The sequence below is a fragment of the Camelina sativa genome, chromosome 2 (genome assembly GCF_000633955.1).
Source record: "Camelina sativa cultivar DH55 chromosome 2, Cs, whole genome shotgun sequence".
NCBI lineage: Eukaryota > Viridiplantae > Streptophyta > Magnoliopsida > Brassicales > Brassicaceae > Camelina > Camelina sativa.
The window spans coordinates 4,028,597-4,044,222 of NC_025686.1; the positions used below are offsets into that span (position 1 = coordinate 4,028,597).

The window sequence follows — 15,626 nt, forward strand, 5'->3', positions numbered from 1 at the left end:
CGTACTCATGTCCTTTCGCGCCCCAAAACGCTTTTGTAAGGCCTTCCATTATCCTGAGGTAAACTTCGAGTCTCTATCTGACACTATGCTCGCAGGTACACCATGCAACCGTACTATCTCTTGTACGTACACCTCGGCCAATTTCTCGGCCCCGTCCTTTTTGTTAATGGCCAAGAAATGAGCCGATTTGGTCAGTCGATCCACGACCACCCATATGGCGTCCTTCTTGTCACACGGTGGCAAGCTCGTGACAAAGTACATGGTTATCATGTCCCATTTCCACTCGGGTATCGGTAAGCTTTGCAACAAACCGCCCTGGACCTGATGCTCTGCCTTAACTCTCTGACATGTCAGACAGGTTGCAACCCATTCTGCCACATCTCTCTTCAAGCCCGACCAATGGTAGTACCTCTTCAAGTCTTGGTACATTTTGGTGGATCCGAGGTGGATCGCTAATTGAGACTGATGTGCCTCCCTAAGGATTTCGGTACGCAAATCCTTGTCCAAAGGGACACAAACTTGTCCTTTAACCAAAATAGTACCGTTATTTGCGGTCTCGTACTCGGTTCCGTCCACCTTGGACAACCGTATCAGCTCTGCATCTTTCTCCTGTGCTATCCGTACCTTCGTTAGCATGTCTGCTTGGTTCGCGGCCCCAAGGCCTAACAGTTCCAGATTCCATCAGTGCATTCAACCGCAAGGTTCTGATCATACCGACTAAGTTCTTCACTTCTCTTTCAGCACTAAAGCCGACCCTCTCCTACTCCAGGCGTCCGCTACTAGGTTGGCTTTACCCGGATGGTAACTGATTTTCAAGTCGTAGTCCGCGACTAGTTCCATCCATCTACGTTGTCGTAGGTTCAGTTCCAACTGAGTGAAGATGTATTGTAAGCTCTTGTGGTCCGTGTATATTTGCACCTTACCACCGTAAAAGTAGGACCTCCAAATCTTTAGTGCAAACATTACGGCCGCCATTTCCAAATCGTGGGTTGGGTAATTCGCTTCATGCTTCCTCAACTATCTAGAAGCATAAGCGATTACCTTCGCGTTCTGCACGAGTACGCATCCTAATCCTCGACCAGACGAGTCCGTGTATACTACATACGCTTCATCCGGTTCCGGTAGTGCCAACACCGGTGCACTAGTCAACATATCCTTAAGTCGCGCGAAACTCTTCTCACACTCGGCCGACCATACATACGGTTCGTCCATCCCCGTTAGCTTGGTCAGCGGCTGTGCCATACTTGCGAATCCTTTCACGAATCGTCGATAATATCCGGCCAGTCCTAGGAAGCTTATGATTTCCAAGGCGTTCTGCGGTCTGGGCCACTCCGCTATGGACCGAATATTTTCCTGATCCACAGATACTCCCTTGTCCGATACTACATGTCCTAAGAACCCGATTTCCCGTTTCCAGAAGCTGCACTTGCTCAGTTTGGCGAATAGCTTCTGCTCCTTTAACTTTTCCAACACTTTCCTCAAATGCGCGGCATGCTCTTCTTTACTCTTCGAGTAAACCAAGATGTCATCTATGAACACAATCACAAACTCGTCCAAGTACTCTCAGAATACATTGTTCATGAGTTTCATGAATGCTGCCGGGGCGTTGGTTAACCCAAACGGCATGACCACGAATTCGTAATGGTCGTACCTTGTTCTAAAGGCTGTCTTCCATATATCGGACTCTTCTATCGGAATTTGGTGATATCCCGAAGCCAAATCAATCTTTGAGAAATATGTGGCTCCCCGAAGTTGATCTAACAACTCGTCAATCCTCGGTAAAGAATACGGATTCTTCACCGTCACCTTTTTCAATCCTCGGTAATCTATGCAAAGTTGAAAGGTACCGTCCTTCTGCTTCACAAAAAGTACCGGTGCACCCCATGGTGAGCTACTCGGCCTCACGAATCCCTTCTCCATCATTTCCCCCAATTGTTTCTTTAGCTCGGCCATCTCCGCTGGTGCCATGCAATACGGGGCTCTAGATATCGGAGCCGTACCAGGTTCCAATTTGATAGTGAACGGGTCTGACCGTGCTGGTGGTAATCCGGACAGAGGTCTGAACACGCTCTCATATTCTCATACCACCGGTATCTCTTGTAGTTCTGTACCCGTACCCACTTCCTCTATCATGATCGAAGCCAAATATGCCTCGCACCCATTACTAATCAATTATTTGGCCTGTGCTGCCCAGACTAGCAAATTTCTCGACAATGGCCTGATGCCCTGATATCCTACCATTCCCTTAGCAGTCTCAAACAATACTCGCCCGCGGTAGCAGTTTAAGTGGGCCTTGTGTTTGCTTAGCCAATCCATGCCCAGTATCACATCGTGTGCCTTCACTCGACATATTACCAAGTCTGCCGGCATATCCATGCCGCACACCATGACCGAGATGTTATGTACCACTCCGTACATCATCATCACTTGGCCGCCCGCTGCCTGTACTAAACCAAAATGATCTCCGGGTTCCTTCCGGAAACACCCTTTCCCAATCATATTCGGACTCACAAAACAATGCGTAGCCCCGGTGTCAAACATCATATGCATTTCCACACCGCCCATAAGTAAGGTCCCTACACAATTCTGCTCGCTAAGAACATATCCACACAATACACACACGCACACACAATATTCACGCAAAAATTCCACTAAGGTGAGTATCAAAACTTACCAGTGATCTGCTATGAAGTGCTCGCTTCCACCTGCCCGTCCGCGATCGAATACACCCTAGGCATAATCGCCGGCCGTTTCGGCGTTGGTGGCAACGGCAGCACCTCGCTGGCCCGTTTCTGCCCTTGCGTTCCCAACTACGGACAGTTTGGCCGGATGTGACCCGCATGCCCACATTGGTAGCACACTCGTGTGTCGCTTCCCTTGTTTGGACAGTTGCTAGCCATGTGATCTTTCCCACCGCAAGCAAGACAAGTACCGAGTAAACGTCGACACTGTCCCGAGTGCCTCTTTCGGCAAGTTGGACACACACACACACTGCCCGAAGCCTTACTCGTAGGTTTCCGACTCCCAGTCTGCTTACTCTCGGTTCCCGGTTCAGCTTTTACCATCAGCGCATACTGCACCACAGTTCCTCCAGGGTGTTGCTGAGCTTCCTCGGCCAGTCCGTCCTCCAACATGGCCGCCTTTTCAACCAGCTCAGCAAGACTCCTGAAGTTCCGAATCATACACCGGTTGCGGACATCCACTCTCATGCCTCGCAAGAACCGACGAATCTGCACTTGCTCGTCCACCATCTCATTCCCACCGTACCTCTTGAGCCGATTGAACTCGGTCTCATACTCTCGCATGGTCCGGTTCTCCTGTCTCGAATCGAGGAATTCCGACTCAAGACGGTCGATAGCTTCCTGCGAAAAGTACTTCGCAAGGAACATACCGCGAAAAGCCTCCTATGAGTAATTCGGATTGGCCATACGGCTCACCATGCCTGTCCACCACGCATGGGTTCCCCGGACAGGTAGTGGGTAGCGATGTCCTTCCGATACTCCATCGGACAACGCACAGAGTCGAAGTTCCTCTCGAGGCGACTTCTCCATTCATCAGCCTCGGTAGGATTCGCTCCACCACTAAAATACTGCGTACCCAACTTTAGCATGTGGTCCATGATAGTCAAGTACGAAGGAGCTGCCACCATTGGCACCACGTTAGGTACAGGCGGGTTTGCGACCTGTGGTGGTGTCATTTGGTTCAGTATCTGGACCAAGGTCTCCAATACTTGTCTCATCCCCACGTTCGCAGTCGCATTAGCCCCCGTACCCACTGTTGGCGTATCTCCTGTACCAACTCCACGGGTTCCCTGCTCTCCGGTTTCCGTACCGGTCCTCGCACCTACTAGCCCAGTGTTCACCCCGGCTGTGTTCGGTGCATCCTCAACATTCCCTCCGACTCCTGGTCTAGCCGAGGTATTAGCCGAGTTACGAGTGTTGGGTGCTATCTGAAATACCATAACCGATTCTAAGTTAGTGTCCAAACCAACTTAGTCTTTCGCACCCTATAAACTATACATGACCAGTCTTACTGTAAGACGTTCTTGGCAAGGAAGGATGGCTTTTTAGTAACAATAACCCATGAACCCTTTATATGAACATGTCCTAGAACTATAACCGTGCTCTGATACCAAATGTAAGACCCCGATCCTAAAAATCCACACTCGGACATACTGACCGATAAAAATTTCTTAGGGCCTATGAATTCTACTCGATCATTTAACAAGACTTAACAGCGGATATATATAACAGATGACATAACTTAAAGGAAATACGAATTCATTAATAATAAGAGATTCGATTCATTGTTAACAATAACAACTTGTCCCATGCATGGAAATAACAAAACTTATAAAAATAAACACCATGAATAAATCTACCCAAAGCCACCATCCTCTTTCCTCCCTTGCCTCCATCACACGAGCTGGTCAACCATTATAATTCTGGTCATCGGACCTTTCTTTTCCTGCGTCCATTAAAAGGAGGCAAAAGCAAACAAAGTTTACTTAGTGGAGCGGTCATCCCGTCTAACTAGGCTCAGTTCAACGATCTCAAACTAACACAGGGTATATTCCAATCAAGTCACGCAAGTCAAACAATTCCCATGGGATAGTTGCCTAAATCGTTTAGACCAACCACCATTCATATTGCAATAGAACACATAAACCATAAAAGACAAGCAATCAACGAGATTAAATAAACCACGGGTCAAGAGAATCAACCATGGAACTAGGCCACAGTCACGCACTCACCTTTGATATCGACTTAAGGTATTGAACTCTCGGTTCCTATGCTCGGATCTGATCCCCGCTTCTACACGGACAGATCGACACCATTAATATCCAGGATACATCCATAACCATCGACGGATCAAGGTGGAAGGACACTTACCGTTCCTTTCTCAACTTGGACGTAGGATCTTTCGGCTTAAGCTTCGACGGAACTCTTCTCTCTCTCTCTTGCGGCGGCTCTCGGATGCTTATGCAAAACTAGAGAAATTCTAAGGATTCCGTCCCTTATATAGGATCGACAAAACCGCCCTAAGTTGCCTTAGAGTGATAAGTCTCATTGCCCCTAACTTCCCTTATTTCTCGCATCTATCCTTATCCGATCACCTTTCCTTTTACTACGAGTTTCCATTTCTCTTGGGTTTCCTTACCCGTGAGTCGGCTTAATCTTCGAAAGATTACCGAGTCCTTTAGGCCACCCATCGGCCCATCGTCCAATCAATCCATCTTCGTCCATCGGCCCGATCCATCGTTCACCGATGCAATCATTTATGGATAGTCTACTTCACTATCACTATCACTTCACTATCACTATCACTTACTATCACTATCACTTCACTATCACCATCACTAGGACTTTTGTTCCTAGTTCTACTCGGGTTGTCTCTCGGACTAAGTACCGAACCTCTCATCTATTTATTCGGCAACTTACAGACCTGCATCGTCCGAACCAAAGATTCATCCAGGAACTTGCAAGCCTGAATGATCTAACACTGTAAACTTGGGTTTCCATTTCTTCAGTTCAAACGTCTGTTCACTTATTTCAGTAGTCTCGAACTCTCCATTTCCATACCAATCCCCTTAACTTATCGAGTTCTATCGTCAGCTTCTACCGTTGCTGACTTTCACATTCTATTGGCAATCCTCGATACCAAGTATCGGCAACTATTGGCAATCCTCGATACCAAGTATCAGCAACTATCAGCAATCCTCGATACCAAGTATTGGCAACTATCGGCAATCCTCGATACCAAGTATCGGCAACTCTTGGCTCTTTCTACCGGTATTCCTCGATACTGAGTATCAGTATCTCTCGGCACTAACTCTCGATAACTCTCGATACTGACTCTCGGTCATTCTCGGCACTAGTTCTCGGTAACTCTCGATACTGACTCTCGCTCATTCTCGGCACTAGTTCTCGGTAACTCTCGGTACTACCGCTACCGAGGTTCCCGGTCGTTACACCACCTCTTAGTGGGCTCCATGTCCAATCCCAGTCTATTGGCCCACTTTTCTTAATGGGCCTCACGTTCTCTAACTAGGCCCGTGAGCTCATCCATATCCGATGACCGGTTTGCTACGTTTGGGAGGCTTCAAAGACTTGTTACCGTCCCTACAAATCACCACATGATCTTTTCTGTATTTTGTCCTCACTCGCACAGTTCCGACAGTCACTTCCCAGAAGGTCACCCATCCTGAGACTACTCCAGCTCAAGCATGCTTAACTCTGGAGTTCTCTCAGGCCCATTGACAAAAAAAGGTAAGTGCACTTTAGTGACATAGGTGGCCAAATCAATTCTTTTAAACCTCTCCGCAAGCCAAGGTGTCACAATTCACCCCTACTAACAGATCGCAACGTCCTAGTTGCGCACCAAGACCTTCACCCAGACATTGTGAGCCCACTCGACTCCACACTCGTCTGGGTTCGCCTCTGATACCACTTGTAACGTCCCGACCGCCACCGCTTAGTGGGCCCCATGTCCAATCCCAGTATATGGGCCCACTTTCCTTAATGGACCTCATGTCCTCTCACTAGGCCCGTGAGTCCATCCATATCCGACGGCTGGTTTGCTACGTCTGGGAGGTTTTAAAGACTTGTTATCGTCCCTACAAATCACCACATGATCTTCCCGGAAGGTCACCCATCCTGATACTACTCCAGCTAAAGCACGATTAGCTCTGGAGTTCTCTCTGGCCTCTTGACCAAAAAAATAAGTGCACTTTGGTGACATAGGTGGCCAAATCAATTTTTTTAAACCTCTCCACAAGCCAGGGTGTCACATCGATCATCTTCCCTGCATGCATGGTCGAGATCAAGAGACCCCCGAAGTCGGTCTCACTCCCTCAAAAGCCAACTTTCCTTCTAGACGCTCAAAGACCAATCTACCCTGATGACAATCTAGATGTACCCTATGACGATGTAACCAATCCATCCCCAAGATAACATCATACAACTCCACATGGATGATAATCAAATCTGCTGGCCTCGACTCCCTTGCAATCTGAATATCAACACTCCTCTCCCGTCCAAGGACTCTCTGAAACTCACCTTTCGCGACTCTGAGAATGTCCGCTCGCTCTCCAAGATCTCCTCTGATAGTGGTTAAAAATATTATTGTATGGATGTTATATATTTGAGATGATTAATGTCATATGTTTCCGCTGTGCACGTTATTAGATGTTGGTTTATTATTGGTATTTTGGTTGGATAGTAATGTGTGGATTGTTGGTTTAATTAAGTAATATGGAATGCTTAATTTTATATTATTATTATTATAAAAAAAAAACAGGTCGGGTTATTTCATGATCAAGGATTTTGCGAAACTTGTCTTCATGGTCGAATCCACTTTGGCCCTGACAGATGTTTTAAACATTGTAAAATCTTCAAAAGTTGAAAATCCCTTTAAAGAACTCATGGAGTCTTTATCTCTAATTTTTAGTGCTTACATTGTTGTATGTTGTATCAACTCATCTCTTTTTGAGGTTTTGATTTGAATGGAAGTTTCTTGTTTGAAAAAAAAAAACAAAATGCGTCTAGTACGGTACAAAACTAATAACAATAAAGCAACATACTCTTTTTTTTGGGTTTTAAAGCACCATATTCTGTTAGAAATAACATCTCAATCAAAGTCAGAATAACATATTATTTAAACCGTTGAGCTCGTCTGGAGGAATATAACCTCGTTGGTGCGTTTGGAGAGCTTGCGACTTGCGACCAAAACTGACAGTTTTTTTTGTTTTTTTTTAATAAAACCTACGTAATTTTCATATATACAAGTGAATTAAATAACATTTTCACAAATTTAATGGCACATGTTGCGCTCTCCTGATATCCCAACACTACAAGTGTAATTTGTTTACAACGATGCTCTTAAGTCTTATCTAATGTTTTAGATATAGTCAATGATGTTGCAGATGTACATAGGTATACACGACGACATCTCTACATTTCAACTACTAGCTCCGTTGCTCGTTCCTTTTTAGCGTTTTGATCGGACAATTTAACAAACCACTATATCACAAACCTAAAAAAAAAAAAATGTAAAACCATCTTTACTATTCGTTCTGTTTCAATATGTTTTAGAGATTTTTCTGTTTCACTCTATTGTTATTTTTTACAGGTTTTTATACAACAAATCAAATTTATTTAGATTTTGTGAACATTATTATTTTGTAGTATCTTTTACCTGGTTGAATTATTCAAATTTTATAATTGAGTTATGTTTTGAATATAGAAAAAGTAAAAAAAAAATTCTAATTTACTCTAATATTCTTAAATCCAAAAACACCTAATAATGAAAAAGGAGGGATCAATATATATAAGTCATGAACGGGAAAGAAAAAAAAAAAAAAAGTACCACAAATCTTTTTGCACCTGAAGTATTCCACACAGTTGTGTGATGGATTGACTTCTACAGTTTACATGTTTATATGGGATCTGATCAGACCTAGGACTCCGATCCATGAAAGTCAACTTTAATGACAACTTTGTCATTACGACCTTAGACCAATTATGGCTCCCGAGTTACTTAATTAATACATGATGATATACTTAATTAGACCAATTATAGTGAACTAATATTAAAATATTTGTAGTCTTGAACTAAATTTGATGTCGGGAATAGATTATATAGTAGCTAATTACAAGCATTGGCAAGAACACAAACGCTTCACTAAGATGGAAAAATGTATGATGCATACCAATTATTTTCATCTTATTATGTTCTTCATCCTGTCCATTTCGTTTGTGTCTATAACATGCGGCGAAACTCATCAAAAGGGTGAAGTAGATAAAGTTTCATCAATGTATGAAGACGTCCATATTGGACTGGTTGTGGACATGAGTTCAATGGAAGGAAAGTTTGTGAGAAATTCAATTTCCATGGCACTTTCTGATTTCTATCATGTCAATAATGGCTATAGAACAAGGGTCTCTGTCTTAACCAGAGACTCTCATGGTGACCCTCTCCAAGCTCTAGCGGCAGGTAAGTCAATACACCTTTGTGTTCTTTTCTGCATTTACCTTTGATGCATGCGTCTTAGATTATTTTCTTTGGAATAACAAGATCATATTAGCTAGTTAGTATCGGTGTGGAGATAGATAAGCCAATGCGGTATTAAAATGTTAAGACCATGATTTGAATCTTGCTAGTGAAAAATCAGTTGAAGTTGACACTGGGATGCCTTATATGGTAATGTAACATGTCCTTCAGACGCTTTGAAATTAGCTTTTTTCGAAGATTTATCTGATTTTCGGTTCAAGTTCACCCGGTTATATAAAAAATGTTAAAGGTTAATTAATTAGGTTGAACAAATGCTGTAAAAAAATTAAAAAATTGAAACAAACAAGATAAATTCAGATCATCAGATAAATTTGAAACAAGCAAACAAAAAGATTTGGCATAATAATATGGTATATAAACCTTAGTTTCAGTATTTGTGTTTTAGTACGACAAAAAATCAAGAAACTATGTGAAAGAGGGTTCTAAGTTGGCATAATAATATATGCCATGCATCAAAGTATATGGGAACTACCACCAAAAAAAAGGATCGAGAAATTTACTTTTCCTATAGAAAATATTAGTTTTATGGGATTTTCATCTCAAACAATTTACTCACGTTACTTATCTATACTAGTATTTTTGCAGCAGTTTTTGCTCAAAAATCTGTTTTGGAAAGTTTTTGCATTTAATGTCATTGAATGCTTATATTCATATCCAAACAAGTTTAGTTAATTTTTTCTACTATCCTTATAACAAAAAAAAAATATATATTTTGAATATCCATATATATAATATTCTATAATTAATATAGATATTTAGAATATTTATTTCATATTAAAAAATTTATTCTCCTATCATCTTTTATTTTTATTTTAAAATTTAAATGTAGTACATCATCATATAATACATAAATTTAATAAAAATGTATATTTTCTGCATATATTGTGATTTGAATTTTTTAAAACGAATATATATTACTCAATTAATATAAAAAGTGTGTGTTCAACATACATATATAATAAATTTACTGTATATAGTAGATTATAGAATTTTAAGAAAATTATAATTTATAACTGATGTATCTAAACTTGATAAAAAAACTTAGAATTATGAATATTTAAACATACTAAAATTTTAAAATAACACAAACGAGTTATATTAAATGACGGGTTATATGACATTACATAATAGAATTGATAATAGTAAAAAAAAATCATTAATATAATATTATAATACGGGTTAAATGTTTATTTTACTATTTTAACAACACCAATATAAAATATATTGAGTCAAACTGATTTAATTAAAATTGTATTAAACAAAAATTATTGTGCGTTATACTACAGAGTATAATCGAGTCATAATCTGAAATTGTTGTGCGGTATAGCACGAGTCATAATCTAAAATTAACAAAAGAGTACATTAACAAAATTAGTATTAAAATAATATCTTAAGAAAAATAGAAAAAAAATTTACTCTGCGGTATACGGCGGGTCATAATGTAGTATATATATATAAGACCAGTCTTAGACGATCTTAATTTAAAATTCTAATTCCCAACACAAAACATGTAATGACCATGAAATCTTGGACATACCATATATACCCTAATTAAGTTTCATATACCTTTAAATAATGTCATATATACGTCAGTTAAGATTTTCGAATATACCACAAAATTAATGGTTTTATAAGTTAAGTAAAACTTACTAAAATCATTTTTTTCTTAAACCTTGTGGTATTTAAACAAAAACAAAAAAGGATGTTGGTGACATTTTAGAAAACACACAAAACCTAATAGTGTTTCATTGCCAAGAGTAATTTTTAATGTGATGTTGCTTAATTGTATGAAATTTGCATCACCTGATGAAAGTGTTCAGTTTTCATTTTGCCTTACTGTTTGGACATGTAACTGTTAAAACAGCCATGGATCTCCTACAAACTGAACAAGTGGAAACACTTGTTGGTGGACAATCGTTGCTTGAAGCAAAAGTTTTGGCAGAACTTGGAGAGAAAGCTAAAGTTCCAGTGATATCTTTCCAAGTGCCTACCTCTTCAACCTTGACCAAATATAGTTACTTTATTCAAGCTACGCATGATACCGACTCTGAGGCAAAGGGCATTACAACATTATTCCGCAATTTTGATTGGGCAACTGTTGTTCTTATCTATGAGGATGATGATGACTGGAGAGAGAGTATGCAACCTTTGGTCGGACATTTCCAACAAAATGCTATTCACATCGAGTACAAGGCTGAAGTTTCTGTCTCATGCAATGAAGAATGTATCGTGAAGCACCTAAGAAAGATAAAGTCATTGGGGATAAGGATTTGCGTTGCGCATGTCTCTGAAAGCATTGCAAATATTATTTTCCCATGTGCTCGGAAATTAGGAATGATGGAAGAAGGGCATGCATGGATTCTTACAGCGAGAAGCATGGATAATTTTCAAGACACAAACTATCTAGCAAATGAGGCAATGGAAGGTGTGATTGGTTTTAAGTCTTATATTCCATTAACTAAGGAGCTTCACAATTTTACTTTGAGATGGAAGAGATCTTTGCTACCCGAAGAAGTTACGAGGATGAGCATTTGTAGCGTATGGGCTCACGATATAGCTTGGAGTCTTGCAAGAGCAGCAGAAGTAGCAAGGGTACATCTGCTTGAGGGAATCTTAGAAAGTACTACTAAACATAAAGGTTTGAGTGGTGACATCAAAATAATGGATAGAAAAATAATCTCATACAAATTTGAGATTATAAATATGATAGGACGAGGTGAAAGAAGTGTAGGATTTTGGAGTTCCGGTAGTTTCGTAACTAAGAATAGAAGAAAAAATTCGTCTTCTACCAATGTACTTGAGACAATAATCTGGCCTGGAGGGTCTACTAGAATTCCGGAAGCCCGTTTGAAGAAAGAGGAGAGCCATAGCAAAAAGAAGAAGCTGAGAGTTTTAGTACCAGCGGGAAACTTCAGACCACAATTATTGGAAGTGAAAACAGATTCAAAAACAGGAGTCACAGCAGCTAGAGGTTACTGCATAGAAGTTTTCGAAACGTCAATTCGACCTTTCAATTATGAACTGGAGTATATACCTTGGCCTGTTGCATTTAACTACCATCACTACAACGAGCTAGCGTATGCAATCTATGACCAGGTAATTAAGATTTATATGTTTGCATTTTCATTCCATCATTAGAGTTATATACATGTATATATATTAATCTTCATTATTTTATTTTTGTTTTGCTACTTCTCTTCCACAGAAACACAAGTATGATGTAGCTGTTGGAGATATCACAATTACTGATAACAGATCTACATATGTAGATTTTACATTACCATTCACTGATATTGGCCTCGCGGTTGTGGCTGCAAAAGACAAAAGCATGTGGATTATATTTAAGCCTATGACACTTAGTCTATGGCTAACAATTGTAGCTTTCTTTATCTTAACCGGGGCTGTAGTTTGGTTAATAGAGCGGCATGATAACACTGACTTCCAAGGCTCTTATGTCCACCAAATCGGAACAATGCTAAGCTTTGGGTTCTCGACCCTTGTCTTTGCTCATCGTAAGTATGAAAAATTAAAATCCGCTTTCTTGATTTTGCCTATTACAAAAACTCTCTAATGTACACTTTTTTTTTTTTTGTGGCATTGTTAATATTATGTAGGGGAGAGGCTAGAACATAGTCTGTCAAGATTTGTGGTCATTGTTTGGATATTTGCGGTGCTTATACTGACCTCAAACTACACTGCGACGTTGACATCAGTGATGACGGTTCAACAAATACAGTTGAAATCTCATGAAAACATCGGCTTCTTTTCTGACTCTATTGCAGCAAAACTGGTTTATGATAATCCTACATTCCAAGGACCGACTTACAAAGGGTTAAAGGCAGCTGATGATTATATAAATGCTTTAAAGAATGGAACAATCTTGTTCATCGTCGATGAAGTTCCATATGTAAAGCTACTTGTTACTAGATACCCCTCACAATTCTACATTGTCAAAACCGAAAGCCTCACCAACGGCTTTGGATTTGTAAAAATAATTTAACCTCCTTTCCTTACATTACATTATTTTGTATATAGCATCATCTCATCCATCTTTCTCTCTCAGGTTTTTCAAAAAGGTTCTCCTTTGGTTCAAAACGTGTCAAGAGAAATCGCAATGCTAAGGAGAACAGAGAAGCTAAAATCCATGGAGAACTGGTGGTTTCGTAGAGACTCTATGTCATCCACAGCGGATAACACGTGTGATCCTCTCTCGGTTTACACATTCCGCGGTTTGTTTATGATCACAGGAGTTTCTTTTGCGTTTGCTCTCGTCGTCTATCTAATCCCATGGAACAGAGAACAAAGGCAAGCAGTGATTAAACATTTCCAACGTTATGTTAATCATCGATTTGGAAGAGCGATTCGTCCTTCACCCACCACGACGGCCTTATGACGAACAAGAGAGAGAGAGAAGAAGAAAGAGAGAGTTTGTTAGGATTGGAAAATACTTTCTTCATTCAATTAATCTGTACATTTTACATGTGAGTTGTATTATATACAAATATCTATTCTGAGTTAACCAGCTAACCAACAAAGTTAACCAACTAATTAATCTAAACCAAGATTAAACCAAGAGCACTCTCAATAGGCCTAGCAAATAGCAATGCAATATAATATCTTGCAGAGCTTCTTCTTTTTTTTTGTGCACCAAAGATTTAATTTATAGAGGAATGATACAAGGAGTAATGAGCATATTCGGACAGAACCCGGATAACAAACTTGAAAGATAAAAACAAGAGCAGACATAAACCAAACATAGAGACACAAGCTTGTCGAAGCTTGATTGGGTACCAGGAGAGATGTCGAACCAGACTACCACGAGCAAGGCCAAGATAACAAGTACATTTGGACCTCTAACCTTTAGAGTTTAGTCTGTAAAAAATTACAAACAATGGTACAAGTTTCAGATTCTCTTATTTTTTACAAGTAGTAGATTATTGGTTGCTTAATACAGTGTATAAATACCAAAATCTATTCTTCTTCTTCTATTAACGATTCATCTACTTCTTGTAAAAGAGAGACACGAGTGAGAGACTCCATTGTTGTAAAAGCTTGATCTTGAGCTGATTCTTCTTCTTTGATAGTGATTTGCCTGGCCCATAGACTTTGTCACATCGACTTAGCTAAACTGGGTAATCATATCCATGTGGTCTTTGTTTTCTTTTCTTGTTTTAAGTTTCATCACAATCTTGTTGTTCATAGCCTCATAGGCGTGAGAGTTGTGAGGTTGAGAGCAAGTTATCATAAAGAACCGAACCCGGATTGTAACAGAGTCATATACCCAATTTCCGAGAAGAAGAAGAAGATGAAAATTGAGTCATACACCATAGTTTTTGGAAATCATTAACTCGCAACTATTTTTCTTGTAACTTGGTGGAGAAGGATTGTATCGTTTGTTTATGTTTTCATCAATGAGAAAGGAATCTTAATTTATTAATTAACCAGAAACACTAAAACAACTTTTTCAAAGATTTGCAAGCTTGAGAAAACAAAGGAAGTCATATCCCATGAAAATGATAATTAATAGTTGATGAAACAACAAAACTAAATAGTGGCTTTTCTATTCCATCAACAATAACAGTGAGCCCAAATAGTCTTCACTACCTCCACAGTAAGATTTGGATGATTAGCGACAAAAACCTTGAACTCACTAGAGGTGGAAATACTTTTCTTATGGTTTTTGATAACAGCCAAGGCAGCATCAGTGAGTGCTTTGTCAAAAGGGATTTGGGCGAGCTCAAGAACTTGAAGAGCATTCAAAGAGTCTATACGTGCTACAAGCTCGTCTCTGCATAAGTCACGTAGATGCGGAATCTCATATTTGTCGGCTGCACGATAGAGTGGCCTAACGTGTTGCTTCGCCTTCTGTGAAAGCTTAGAGCCGCCGTCGCTGTAGATGAACTCAACGAAAGCCTCTAACTCTTTTTGTTTCAGCTCTGAGAATGTGATTGTCTCAAGCATGGACGAAGACTTGCAGTTGTCTGATTCAAACATCTTCTTAAACACCTCAGATCTCGCAGACTATAAAAATTCCACATATATGTCAAGGAAAGAACATTAATACCAAAATCATTCCATGTAATAGCATTTATTGAAATTTTGAACTGAATCAGATAATGACGAAAGGTAAAAAAGGAGTAGTAGTAGAAGAAGAAGTCGCAACCAGAAAAAGCTTATGAGCAGAGATAGCTGCCTCCTCATCACTATCATCACATGCCTTTAGCCGTACATCGCATTGTTGTTCTTTGAAAATCTTCACAATTCCATCAAAGAAAAGCTCTTTGTTTGTTAGTGTCCCCATAGCTATAGCATGTAAACTTGGATTTGATCAGGCTAACGATTGTAGGTTTTAATATATAGAGAGAGCCTAGCTAGATGGTCAAAATTACTCATTACCTTTACTCATTTCGTTTTTTCCAAGACATTTTTTGGAAATGAAAGATACATTTATTGGTAATTTTATTACACAAAACACACCACTTAGAAATTAAGTGGAGTTGGACTCATTATCATCTTTTCATCTCAAAAAAGGTAAATTATCTCTATGTTAGCCG

General features: G+C 39.9%; 2 protein-coding genes across 2 annotated transcripts; one reads left to right on the forward strand and one right to left on the reverse strand.

The window, feature by feature from the left end:
• LOC104748180 (glutamate receptor 1.4-like) lies at nucleotides 8,688-13,465 on the forward strand. Its single transcript, XM_010469861.1, has 5 exons — nucleotides 8,688-8,994; nucleotides 10,937-12,168; nucleotides 12,278-12,584; nucleotides 12,687-13,057; nucleotides 13,136-13,465. Exons 1-5 carry the CDS (start codon nucleotides 8,688-8,690, stop codon nucleotides 13,463-13,465), a joined length of 2,547 nt encoding a protein of 848 aa, XP_010468163.1.
• Nucleotides 14,641-15,373, reverse strand: LOC104748190 (putative BTB/POZ domain-containing protein At2g40440). Its single transcript, XM_010469869.1, has 2 exons — nucleotides 15,236-15,373; nucleotides 14,641-15,093 (listed from the first exon to the last, which is right to left on the reverse strand). The coding sequence occupies exons 1-2, from the start codon at nucleotides 15,371-15,373 to the stop codon at nucleotides 14,641-14,643; spliced, it is 591 nt and encodes a 196-aa protein (XP_010468171.1).